Here is a 13,113-nt window from a genome sequence, read left to right on the forward strand (position 1 = left end):
TGGGTCACACTGGAGGGTGGTGGTTAGTGGGTTACACTGGAGGGATGGTGGTTAGTGGGTTACACTGTAGGGACAGTGGTTAGTGGGTTACACTGGAGGGGTGGTGGTTAGTGGGTCACACTGGAGGGGTGGTGGTTAGTGGGTTACACTGGAGGGGTGGTGGTTAGTGGGTTACACTGGAGGGGTGGTGGTTAGTGGGACACACTGTAGGGGTGGTGGTTAGTGGGTTACACACTGTAGGGATGGTGGTGGGTTACACTGTGGGTCACACACTGTAGGGTGGTGATTAGTGGGTTACACTGGAGGGTTAGTGTGGGTCACACTGGAGGGGTGGTGGTTAGTGGGTTACACTGGAGGGTTAGTGGGTCACACTGGAGGGGTGGTGGTTAGTGGGTTACACTGGAGTGTTAGTGGGTCACACTGGAGGGGTGGTGGTTAGTGGGTTACACTGGGGTGGTGGTTAGTGGGTTACACTGGAGGGTGGTGGTTAGTGGGTTACACTGTAGGGTGGTGGTTAGTGGGTCACACTGTAGGGGTGGTGGTTAGTGGGTTACACTGTAGGGGGTGGTTAGTGGGTCACACTGTAGTGGGTGGGTGGTGGTTAGTGGGTTACACTGTAGGGGTGGTGGTTAGTGGGTTACACTGTAGGGGTGGTGGTTAGTGGGTTACACTGTAGGGGTGGTGGTTAGTGGGTTACACACTGGAGGGGTGGTGGTTAGTGGGTTACACTGTAGGGGGTGGTGGTTAGTGGGTTACACACTGTAGGGGTGGTGGTTAGTGGGTTACACTGGAGGGGTGGTGGTTAGTGGGTTACACTGGGGTAGGGTTAGTGGTGGTTAGTGGGTTACACTGTAGGGGTGGTGGTTAGTGGGTCACACTGTAGGGATGGTGGTTAGTGGGTCACACTGTAGGGATGGTGGTTAGTGGGTTACACACTGTAGGGGTGGTGGTTAGTGGGTTACACTGTAGGGATGGTGGTTAGTGGGTCACACTGTAGGGATGGTGGTTAGTGGGTCACACTGTAGGGATGGTGGTTAGTGGGTCACACTGTAGGGATAGAGGTTATTGGGTCACACTGGACGAATAGGATAGTGGTTAGTGGGTCAAACTGTAGGGGTGGTGGTTAGTGGGTCACACTGGAGGGATAGTGGTTATTGAGTCACGCTTTAGTAGTGGTGGTGAGTGGACCACACTTTAGGGGTAGTGTGGGTGGATCTCACTATAGGGATAGTAGTGAGGGAATCACATGGTAGGGGAAATTCCAGGTCTGATTCCTTCTGTCAGCACTGTTAAGGAAACATACAGCTGATATTTGTTATGGAATATGGATAAAAACAAGGTAAAATATGAAAATACAAATACTATTATGATGTATAGTTTGTCATTTAGATGTAAACTTAAATACAGATGTTTTAATAACATGATGTTTGTTCTGTAAATAACATAGATAAAACAAATACCAATGAGACCAATAAACATCAGACATCAACAATTTCCTTTTTTCAATTCTTCATGTGCCCCTGACCGCCTCCGTTGTGTAGTGGTTAGAGCGTCCGCCTGGAGAGCAGAAGGTCGCGAGTTCGATCCCCGACCTCGTCATACCACAAGACCAATATGGTACTTGTTGGTCCCTGCCTGGCCCTCGGCATTAATGGGTACAACAAGGACTGGTCGCCTCGGAGTCAGTATAATGTGTCTGAGTGGGGTATTCATGCTTCACTGCGGCATGGTATCTCAGTGGGCTAGCACTATAAAACCAGCTTCAGTCTGGGCTAGTACAAGCAGCCGCATACACACACACACACGCATGCACGTCGTCATATGAGCGAAATATTCTCAAGCACGACGTTAAATCCAATTTCACCTCACCTCATGTGCCTATGTTTTACAGGAGGTCTGGGGCAACTAGGAACTGGCCTGGCAAAGATACTAAGGTAAGTTTCAACTTTTAATAATTTACAATGCTAACAGCAAGTACGTTTCATTATCCATGGCGCTGAAGTGTGAAGTAAGTTAGGTAACTCTGTAGATAACTCTGTGCCTCGTCTATTGTTTATCTTACCCCGGCAATTACTGATGAACATCCTGGACTTGCACAAGTCTCTACGGTAAATATTAATAGTTTAAAAGATAATTTCTAAAAAATAATAAATACAGTCAAATCCCGATGAGTCGAATGCCGGTGTCTCGAATATTATGCATAACTCGAAGTACCTGTCGGTCCCGAGCAGTCCCTGTTATAGTTGTCATCATTTGAATACCGGTTACACTAATTCGTCTCATAAATACACACGATAACTCGAGAAGGAAATTTGGTCCCATGAGATTCAAACAACAGCAATCTTGTATACATAAGCCGAAGTCAGTCAATGAGAAGTTGATTGGTGTAGCAAAATGATCCAATTAACGGGTGAGTTCACAAGGCAGATTAGTGATTTTACGGAAATCACTGTCTGTGCTAATCAGACTGGAACTGATAAGGTGTCCCTATTAGTGATATGAAAATCATTAGATAAACAAATGCTTAGGAGGAGGAATTAGGACTGGATCATCGATAAGTCGAATATATTACTTGGTCCCCAGCGATTCGACTCATCGGGATTTGACTGTAACAGTCTAAGGTCCGTTTTGTCGTGTCTGCTTATCTAGACTTGCCTCTTCAAAGGATAGAATTACTATACATCCATGGGCTCAGCATTCAGTACAGCCTTAATTGGAGCAAGGCTGTGACCTGGACCCATATCACACGCCACATTGTTTTGAGTCTGGGTTGAAAGACCTTGCAAAAATATACAAATATCAACTAACCCTATTTCCTCTGCTACACGTGGTATCCAAAGTTCATTTATGTTCGCCTTCTGATTTGACTAAATATGATGAAGGCTCACTCAACCATGGCTATTATTTTGTCCGAAAGTCAGTACCAAGTTACCATTCAGAAGTGGCATGATGATTGGATGTTGATTTCATGTTTTTGAGTATGAGAAAGTCATGTTGGTGATGAGAGAGAGAGTTACGGTGATGTCAGGTTTGGTGACAATGGATACGGGATGTGTGACGGGTTGGGTCAAGATTTACCACCAACATACAAACCAGGCTAGCTATTCTCGAAACGTTCGTAGCCCTACGAACTTCTTAAGCCCATTCTTAACACACTGGCTACGATCAAAGTTAAGAATTCTTAGGACTACGAACGTTCCGAGAATAAGGGCCCAGAGGTTTCAAGAGTTTGATTCAGAATGTCCAGTAGTGAATTGTTTTAACAGAATATATTGTATTATAATACACATAGAACAGGATCTGAATGTTGTTGTACCAAGCGATCTCAGGGCTAAGGTGATCATATCTCCCATACCTTAACATAGACTCGTAGCGCTAAGGTTGTTTTATTAAACAGCATCCTGGTCCGTCATGCACTGAATGAGACTAAAACTTCTCTTTATTCAAACATAAAAAAGTCAGAAAGAATGTGAGCAATTAGAAGTTGGTGTTCAAGTAAACATAAAATATCATGGATGACAACTTCTTCTTTATTGTATAGCACAACGTTTCTGGGCTATTCCTTGCCCTTCCTATTCAATGCCCCTTCGTCAGGTGAATTGTGACAATTCACCTGACGAAGGGGCAGCCCAGAAACGTTGTGATATACAATAAAGAAGAAGTTGTCATCCATAATATTTGCATTTTAAATGTGAGCATACCCAGAAAAAATGCAAATTTTCATGACTTTTATATGGAGATAAAGAGATCTTCTGTCTTCAAACAACATATCACTGAACTTAGACCTAACCATGAGGGAGGCTACAGGTAGTCCTGTGGATACGTGGGTCCAGTTCAGTGTGTACCCGAGTATCTGAGTACCCAAGTTACCAGTATCAGTATATGATGGAGACATAGCATACACTGTAAAAGCATCTTAGTGAAATGTCTTATACGGGGCAAAGTGGAGCACTAGGGCTGAGTGGGTGAGTGAGTGAGTGAGGTTTTACACTGCTTTTAGCAACATTCCTGCAATATCACGGCTGGGAACAACAGAAATGGGCTTCACACATTGTACCCATGTGGGGAATCGAACCTGGGTCATTGGCATGACAAGCGAACGCCCTAACCACTAGGCTACCCCTCCGTCCCCAGTGTCTGATGAAAATACATCAATTCATGATAGGGTCTTGTCATGTCACTGTTTGATATGTTCATAATATGTATTTTTTTTAACTAAGTTGTACAAATTTATGTGTGAGTCATTCTGAAACATAGTTAGATAGGTAAGTCCTAAAAATGATATTCTGTGGGGAATATAATCTTCTTTAAATTCTGTAGTTTCCTTGTGCTAATGAATACTTAACTTTGGATTATTAGCATGAATTGTGTACAAAGTTAATCTCTAAGTGTTATCTTTTTAAGATTATGGGTTTCTGAAACATTATGTGTCTAAAGAAAATCTACACAAGTCACTCTCTAACATTTCCGTAAGAAGTCATCATGACCTTTTCTTAAAGGTCACATGCAACGTAAAACACAACTTTGCAGATTCTGATACCTACTTAACGAAACAAATCATCAAAAATGCAAATTCAACTTATAAAGTTGAAAAATAACGCGATGAAAAAAACCGCACGAAATTGTAGTTCAAACGATTCAATAACTTTCCCCAAGCGCTTGGGGGAACTGAAGTGGTTTCAACAGCTGGGCTGCGCTCATAGCACATGCTCAATGAAATATGTTCGCGCAGCTTGGAAGCGGGTTGTCCGGTGAATACTCGGTGAAGGCTTTGGTGTGAGCTATTTTTCTAATGTTTTGTTGATATTTCACAGGCTGAGCTTTTATATGTTATTACAGTAGATTACCGATTTAACTGTTTATATAATTTCATTTGTCTATTTCACCACATTTTCTTCTTACCGAGTCACTTTCTCAGTTCGATACTTAAAAGCAATGTCATTATTTAGCGTTGACAGAATTTCTAACTGTGATATAGATATGTCGTTGTCACAGACAAAACTCAATGTCTGTTTTATTGGCACCTATGTGTCTGCCTGCCTGTCTGCTAATGACAATATTCAATACACAATTTCAATCACTGACCACATGCAATTTGAACCTTAACACCTATCAGGCTATACACCATAAACAAAACGCATTGATTTATGGCCCGAGTTCGGTCTCTGTCACATTATGTAATTACACAGACAGGCAGGTGTGATACTTGTACACATGACATGTTATGATGTCTGTTGATTGCAAAATGTTATACACAAAAAATGAGCATGTATTTACAAAACCCAACATCTCTATATATACACACACAATGAGCCGTGAGGGCATCTGCAAATGACCCAGCCGTTACACTTGAAAGCACACCCACCTGCTCTGACTGGGTTCGGTATCCCGGCTGCTTCGTTTCTTTGGAAGTAAACCCAAGTACAAAATATTGCACTTTTGATTTGCGATTGTACGCTTATAATTTTGTTTATATGTTTTTACATAACCAGCAATGTATATTATATGTCATGAATAAGTGATAATTGTGTTTTAATTATGTTTGATTTTTTGGTTGCATGTCACCTTTAATGTTTCCAAAATAATCCCTTAAACAGCTTAGTTACGTCATTGATTAAAAATAAAATGTGATTAGTACTCTGCCAAGTTGCATGAGCATAGCCGTGTAGCATTGTCCATTATTGATCACAGTCGCTGGTAGGTCTGATTATGTAAACATGACACAGCAAATCTTGAATGGGAAACTTATTATCTCTGATGCCTTGGTGAATCGTCTAGTCCTATTTCACTAGAAGGTTAGTTTTTATTACTTGGATCATGGATCTTCCTGTATCATGTACATGTATTTTCAAATTGTCCTCCTGAGAATACAGGTTAGAATATGTTCCCAGCAAACGGTGGTTGTAAGATATCATGATCAGGTTATGTGGTGGTCGTGGTCGGGGGCGGTGGGGTAGCCTAGTGGTTAAAGCGTTTGCCCATCACGCCAAAGACCCGGGTTCGATTCCCCACATGGGAACAATGCGTGAAGCCCATTTCTGGTGTCCTCCGCTGTGATATTGCTGGAATGTTGCTAAAAGCTCTAAAACCACTCATCATTCACTGGTGGTTGTGGTCAGGCACTTGATTGTCTGGTCCAGATTTTAAAATCAAAACAAAATTGTTTTGCTTGTTCATTGTTCACTATCAAGGTTTCTTTACATCAAGCGATAGGTTGTCTGTGAGACTGCAAGGTAGATACAGTTTAAATTTAAAGTTTAGACAATAAAACCATTGTACCTTCGGCAACTACCAAGTACTTATATTACTTCAGATAATATGTGTACCGGTATACATTAAGTAATGACATGTTTTTCAGAGTATTTATAAAACTTCATTGAATTTACATGCAGTGACACCTATCTTTACTGACAAGAATTTGCATACTTAATGATGCATTTTATTACTGATGAACTATGCTAGACAGTTCAGATAACGTTTGAATGAATTTCATGTAAAACTTCTTCCATGTTTTCTCATCCCACCTACAGTAGGAGGCCCAGGTATTTTGATAAATTGTTCCAATTAGGAACACCTCCCTTTAACATTTCTATGCTCATGATTAAAATCTTTCCCTGATGTTCTTGCATGGCTAGTCAGTAGAGTGTTTATTTTGGATGGAAGTAGGTTGCATAGTCAGGTTTCGTTCACAGAGAGATGCTTGTAAAGAAAGGTAGACCTTGAACGTCATGTCTGGAGCTGAGACAAGTGTTTTCTTGCGTGTCTGAATTACCCTGCCTATCTGAGTTTTTGAGTTTGAGAAAAGAGATATTTTCACTGCACTGACAGAAATTTGATGTGTTCACTGCTGTGAAGATATCACTTTGTGGATCAACAAAGTTTTCTGTGCAGGATCTTGTTACAGAACACAATAAATGGCAATGTAATGATATGGATTTGAATTATTCTTGAATTACAAACTATATCTTATTTGTGTGCCTGAACAAAGAAGTGAACAGTGTTTAGTTTGCAGTTGGGAGAATTTGGATTTTATTTATTGAGTTTTCTTGGATTAATAATGTTTAAATTTAATTAAAGAAAATTGGAAGCATATTATAACTAGAATATTTCATGTTTCTAGTAAAATATGATGTATCTGTCATCTCATGACATGAACATCATATTTTCATTTGTGCCACTCATGAAAATATCCTGTTTTTCATGTCACTCACTGTGCACTGAATACAGCCTAAGCGATGAGAGAGCAAACCTTGCTTTTCTTCATGTATCTGATGTATTGACAATTTGGAATAAATCTAGATCCCAGTCACTTGTTACACTGCAAACCTACCTTAGCCATTTTAGCCTTTGAATTTGACTTTTAAAGACAAGTAGAGAAGGACAGGAGGACATTTCACCAGTTCTCGGAAATTGTATCTAGTTTCCAGTTACCAGCGTTATGATGACCTTTGCACGAAGTGTACAACGACACCCAGGTCTGTGAGGACTACCAGCATTGCTGTTATGCTTATCCTCAGCTAAACTTAAATCGTTTTAGGACAGCTTCTTCCGTAGGTCTTTATTCTTCACTTTCCATACCATAAACTTGTTTTTGTTTTATTAGGCCAGACCAATTTAATTTCTTGTTTTACGGATTTTTGTCCTCAGAAAAGCTAAAGGCAGGAGGGAAAAAAATAAAAGTAATATCAAAGTAATATTTCTTTTGCATACTAAAAGTATTTTATTTTTGGCAAGTTATGAAGTGTATATGGGGCAAAAAACAATCAATAATTTGTTTTTGTAAGTTTACATTCTTTGCCAATAAAAACATAAGGATTTTATTTTTTGAGCAGGGAAAATTAATTTTTATTTTTTTTCTTATTCTTGAAACAATACGACCGGTGGATCCGTAAAACAAGAAATAAAATTGGTCTGGCCTTATGTTACTTAACAAAGTATACTGTTATATTATCATCCCAAGAAACATCCAAAGGGATAGTCCTGCAGATAAGGTGTTTACTGATCCTTCTATAGATCAGGGTTCAGTGCTGGTATATGGTCACTGTATGGAAATATAATTCTCCACTTCATTTATAACTGCACCAATCAAGGTCATTCTAAAACATATCCCACCTGCATTAAGTAATATCATATTCAATATTTGAATAATGATAATGAAGTAGTGTTTTAGCATTCTGCCTTGTGTATTGCAATGTGCTAATATGCATATGGCAATGTTTATATATGATTGCATTTCATTCTGTCCCAACTTGGTATTTGAGTAAGAAATTGTGTCAGATGTCTGTATACACAGCTGTTAATAAAGATTATAACAGGTGTTATATTTGTGATTACACTTCCTCAGTAAAGTACAGATTCTAGTACTTTTGTTGGGTTGAGTCCCATCCAGGATTCGAACCCAAGTTCCCAGTGTGGAAGCTCCAGGATTCGGAACCAAGTTCCCAGACCTACACCCTTCCGCAGTGTGGAAGCTGCGGGGTAGCTGAGTGGGTTAGATGGCTGGTTTTGTGTGCTGGCGATTAGGTGCCAGACTCTGAAGGTGTGGGTTCAAATCCCTGATGGGACTCAACCCAACAAAAATACTAGAAAATGTACTTTACTGAGAAAGTGTAATCCCACACATAACATGTGTTACATTTGACCTGTGAACCAACTGTCTGTAACAGCTCTAAAGCCAGTCTGTAACAGCTCTAAAGCCAGTGTCTATCCGTAATCCGGTGTGAACCAAGTGTCTGTAACAGCTCTAAAGCCAGTCTGTAACAGCTCTAAAGCCAGTGTCTATCCGTCTTTAAGGTGTGAACCAACTGTCTGTAACAGCTCTAAAGCCAGTGTCTATCCGTCTTTAAGGTGTGAACCAACTGTCTGTAACAGCTCTAAAGCCAGTGTCTATCCGTCTTTAAGGTGTGAACCAACTGTCTGTAACAGCTCTAAAGCCAGTGTCTATCCGTCTTTAAGGTGTGAACCAACTGTCTGTAACAGCTCTAAAGCCAGTGTCTATCCGTCTTTAAGGTGTGAACCAACTATCTGTAACAGCTCTAAAGCCAGTGTCTATCCGTCTTTAAGGTGTGAACCAACTGTCTGTAAAGCTCTAAAGCCAGTGTCTATCCATCTTTAAGGTGTGAACCAACTGTCTGTAACAGCTCTAAAGCCAGTGTCTATCCATCTTAAGGTGTGAACCAACTGTCTGTAACAGCTCTAAAGCCAGTGTCTATCCGTCTTTAAGGTGTGAACCAACTGTCTGTAAAAGCTCTAAAGCCAGTGTCTATCCGTCTTTAAGGTGTGAACCAACTGTCTGTAAAAGCTCTAAAGCCAGTGTCTATCCGTCTTTAAGGTGTGAACCAACTGTCTGTAACAGCTCTAAAGCCAGTGTCTATCCGTCTTAACAGCTCTAAAGCCAGTGTCTAAGGTGTGAACCAACTGTCTGTAACAGCTCTAAAGCCAGTGTCTATCCGTCTTTAAGATGTGAACCAAGTGTCTGTAAAAGCTCTAAAGCCAGTGTCTATCCGTCTTTAAGGTGTGAACCAACTGTCTGTAACAGCTCTAAAGCCAGTGTCTATCCGTCTTTAAGGTGTGAACCAACTGTCTGTAACAGCTCTAAAGCCAGTGTCTATCCGTCTTTAAGGTGTGAACCAACTGTCTGTAAAAGCTCTAAAGCCAGTGTCTATCCGTCTTTAAGGTGTGAACCAACTGTCTGTAACAGCTCTAAAGCCAGTGTCTATCCGTCTTTAAGGTGTGAACCAACTGTCTGTAACAGCTCTAAAGCCAGTGTCTATCCATCTTTAAGGTGTGAACCAACTGTCTGTAACAGCTCTAAAGCCAGTGTCTATCCATCTTTAAGATGTGAACCAACTGTCTGTAACAGCTCTAAAGCCAGTGTCTATCCATCTTTAAGGTGTGAACCAACTGTCTGTAACAGCTCTAAAGCCAGTGTCTATCCGTCTTTAAGGTGTGAACCAACTGTCTGTAACAGCTCTAAAGCCAGTGTCTATCCGTCTTTAAGGTGTGAACCAACTGTCTGTAACAGCTCTAAAGCCAGTGTCTATCCGTCTTTAAGGTGTGAACCAACTGTCTGTAACAGCTCTAAAGCCAGTGTCTATCCGTCTTTAAGGTGTGAACCAACTGTCTGTAACAGCTCTAAAGCCAGTGTCTATCCGTCTTTAAGGTGTGAACCAACTGTCTGTAACAGCTCTAAAGCCAGTGTCTATCCGTCTTTAAGGTGTGAACCAACTGTCTGTAACAGCTCTAAAGCCAGTGTCTATCCGTCTTTAAGGTGTGAACCAACTGTCTGTAACAGCTCTAAAGCCAGTGTCTATCCAACTTCTGTAACAGCTCTGCCAGTGTCTATCCAACTGTGAACCAACTGTCTGTAACAGCTCTAAAGCCAGTGTCTATCCGTCTTTAAGGTGTGAACCAACTGTCTGTAACAGCTCTAAAGCCAGTGTCTATCCATCTTTAAGGTGTGAACCAACTGTCTGTAAAAGCTCTAAAGCCAGTGTCTATCCATCTTTAAGGTGTGAACCAACTGTCTGTAACAGCTCTAAAGCCAGTGTCTATCCATCTTTAAGGTGTGAACCAACTGTCTGTAACAGCTCTAAAGCCAGTGTCTATCCATCTTTAAGGTGTGAACCAACTGTCTGTAACAGCTCTAAAGCCAGTGTCTATCCATCTTTAAGGTGTGAACCAACTGTCTGTAACAGCTCTAAAGCCAGTGTCTATCCGTCTTTAAGGTGTGAACCAACTGTCTGTAACCAACTGTCTGTAACTCTAAAGCCAGTGTCTATCCGTCTTTAAGGTGTGAACCAACTGTCTGTAACAGCTCTAAAGCCAGTGTCTATCCGTCTTTAAGGTGTGAACCAACTGTCTGTAACAGCTCTAAAGCCAGTGTCTATCCGTCTTTAAGGTGTGAACCAACTGTCTGTAACAGCTCTAAAGCCAGTGTCTATCCGTCTTTAAGGTGTGAACCAACTGTCTGTAACAGCTCTAAAGCCAGTGTCTATCCGTCTTTAAGGTGTGAACCAACTGTCTGTAACAGCTCTAAAGCCAGTGTCTATCCGTCTTTAAGGTGTGAACCAACTGTCTGTAACAGCTCTAAAGCCAGTGTCTATCCATCTTAAGGTGTGAACCAACTGTCTGTAACAGCTCTAAAGCCAGTGTCTATCCATCTTTAAGGTGTGAACCAACTGTCTGTAACAGCTCTAAAGCCAGTGTCTATCCATCTTAAGGTGTGAACCAACTGTCTGTAACAGCTCTAAAGCCAGTGTCTATCCATCTTAAGGTGTGAACCAACTGTCTGTAACAGCTCTAAAGCCAGTGTCTATCCATCTTAAGGTGTGAACCAACTGTCTGTAACAGCTCTAAAGCCAGTGTCTATCCATCTTTAAGGTGTGAACCAACTGTCTGTAACAGCTCTAAAGCCAGTGTCTATCCGTCTTTAAGGTGTGAACCAACTGTCTGTAACAGCTCTAAAGCCAGTGTCTATCCATCTTTAAGGTGTGAACCAACTGTCTGTAACAGCTCTAAAGCCAGTGTCTATCCATCTTTAAGGTGTGAACCAACTGTCTGTAAAAGCTCTAAAGCCAGTGTCTATCCATCTTTAAGGTGTGAACCAACTGTCTGTAACAGCTCTAAAGCCAGTGTCTATCCGTCTTTAAGGTGTGAACCAACTGTCTGTAACAGCTCTAAAGCCAGTGTCTATCCGTCTTTAAGATGTGAACCAACTGTCTGTAACAGCTCTAAAGCCAGTGTCTATCCATCTTTAAGGTGTGAACCAACTCCGTCTTTAAGTAACAGCTCTAAAGCCAGTGTCTATCCGTCTTTAAGGTGTGAACCAACTGTCTGTAACAGCTCTAAAGCCAGTGTCTATCCATCTTTAAGGTGTGAACCAACTGTCTGTAACAGCTCTAAAGCCAGTGTCTATCCGTCTTTAAGGTGTGAACCAACTGTCTGTAACAGCTCTAAAGCCAGTGTCTATCCGTCTTTAAGGTGTGAACCAACTGTCTGTAACAGCTCTAAAGCCAGTGTCTATCCATCTTTAAGGTGTGAACCAACTGTCTGTAACAGCTCTAAAGCCAGTGTCTATCCGTCTGTCTTTAAGGTGTGAACCAACTGTCTGTAAAAGCTCTAAAGCCAGTGTCTATCCATCTTAAGGTGTGAACCAACTGTCTGTAACAGCTCTAAAGCCAGTGTCTATCCATCTTAAGGTGTGAACCAACTGTCTGTAACAGCTCTAAAGCCAGTGTCTATCCGTCTTTAAGGTGTGAACCAACTGTCTGTAACAGCTCTAAAGCCAGTGTCTATCCGTCTTTAAGGTGTGAACCAACTGTCTGTAACAGCTCTAAAGCCAGTGTCTATCCAACTCTTTAAGGTGTGAACCAACTGTCTGTCTGTAACAGCTCTAAAGCCAGTGTCTATCCGTCTTTAAGGTGTGAACCAACTGTCTGTAAAAGCTCTAAAGCCAGTGTCTATCCGTCTTTAAGGTGTGAACCAACTGTCTGTAAAGCCAGTGTCTAGCTCTAAAACCGTGTCTGTCTGTAACAGCTCTAAAGCCAGTGTCTATCCGTCTTTAAGGTGTGAACCAACTGTCTGTAAAAGCTCTAAAGCCAGTGTCTATCCATCTTAAGGTGTGAACCAACTGTCTGTAACAGCTAAAAGCTCTAAAGCCAGTGTCTATCCGTCTTTAAGGTGTGAACCAACTGTCTGTAACAGCTCTAAAGCCAGTGTCTATCCATCTTTAAGGTGTGAACCAACTGTCTGTAAAAGCTCTAAAGCCAGTGTCTATCCGTCTTTAAGGTGTGAACCAACTGTCTGTAAAAGCTCTAAAGCCAGTGTCTATCCATCTTTAAGGTGTGAACCAACTGTATGTAAAAGATCTGAAGCCAGTGTCTGTCTTAATAATCTGTGAACCAAATGTCTGTCCGTCTGACATTGTGACGACATTTAAATTACCTTTCGCATAGACAAACGTATACTTGGTTGCATGATTCTTTCATTCTTTAAGCAAGATGGTACATCCACTTCAAATACTCAAAGGTGAAATAGTTTCTTCATACTTGTCAAATGATTGAATAACATTACATGTAAAGTAATTTGGCCAGATGATGTCAGCCTTCTCTC

The 13,113-nt window shown here is 41.2% G+C and overlaps 1 protein-coding gene across 1 annotated transcript in view; it reads left to right on the plus strand.

The window, feature by feature from the left end:
• The window catches only part of LOC124266930 (L-threonine 3-dehydrogenase, mitochondrial-like), a 31,847-nt gene that overhangs the window by 4,544 nt on the left and 14,190 nt on the right, over window positions 1–13,113 (plus strand). The window contains 1 exon segment of the mRNA XM_046701779.1: window positions 1,892–1,934. Coding sequence (XP_046557735.1) covers window positions 1,892–1,934 — 43 coding nt within the window.

This window comes from Haliotis rubra, unplaced genomic scaffold, assembly GCF_003918875.1.
Source record: "Haliotis rubra isolate DU_JTF1 unplaced genomic scaffold, ASM391887v1 Scf129, whole genome shotgun sequence".
Lineage (NCBI taxonomy): Eukaryota > Metazoa > Mollusca > Gastropoda > Lepetellida > Haliotidae > Haliotis > Haliotis rubra.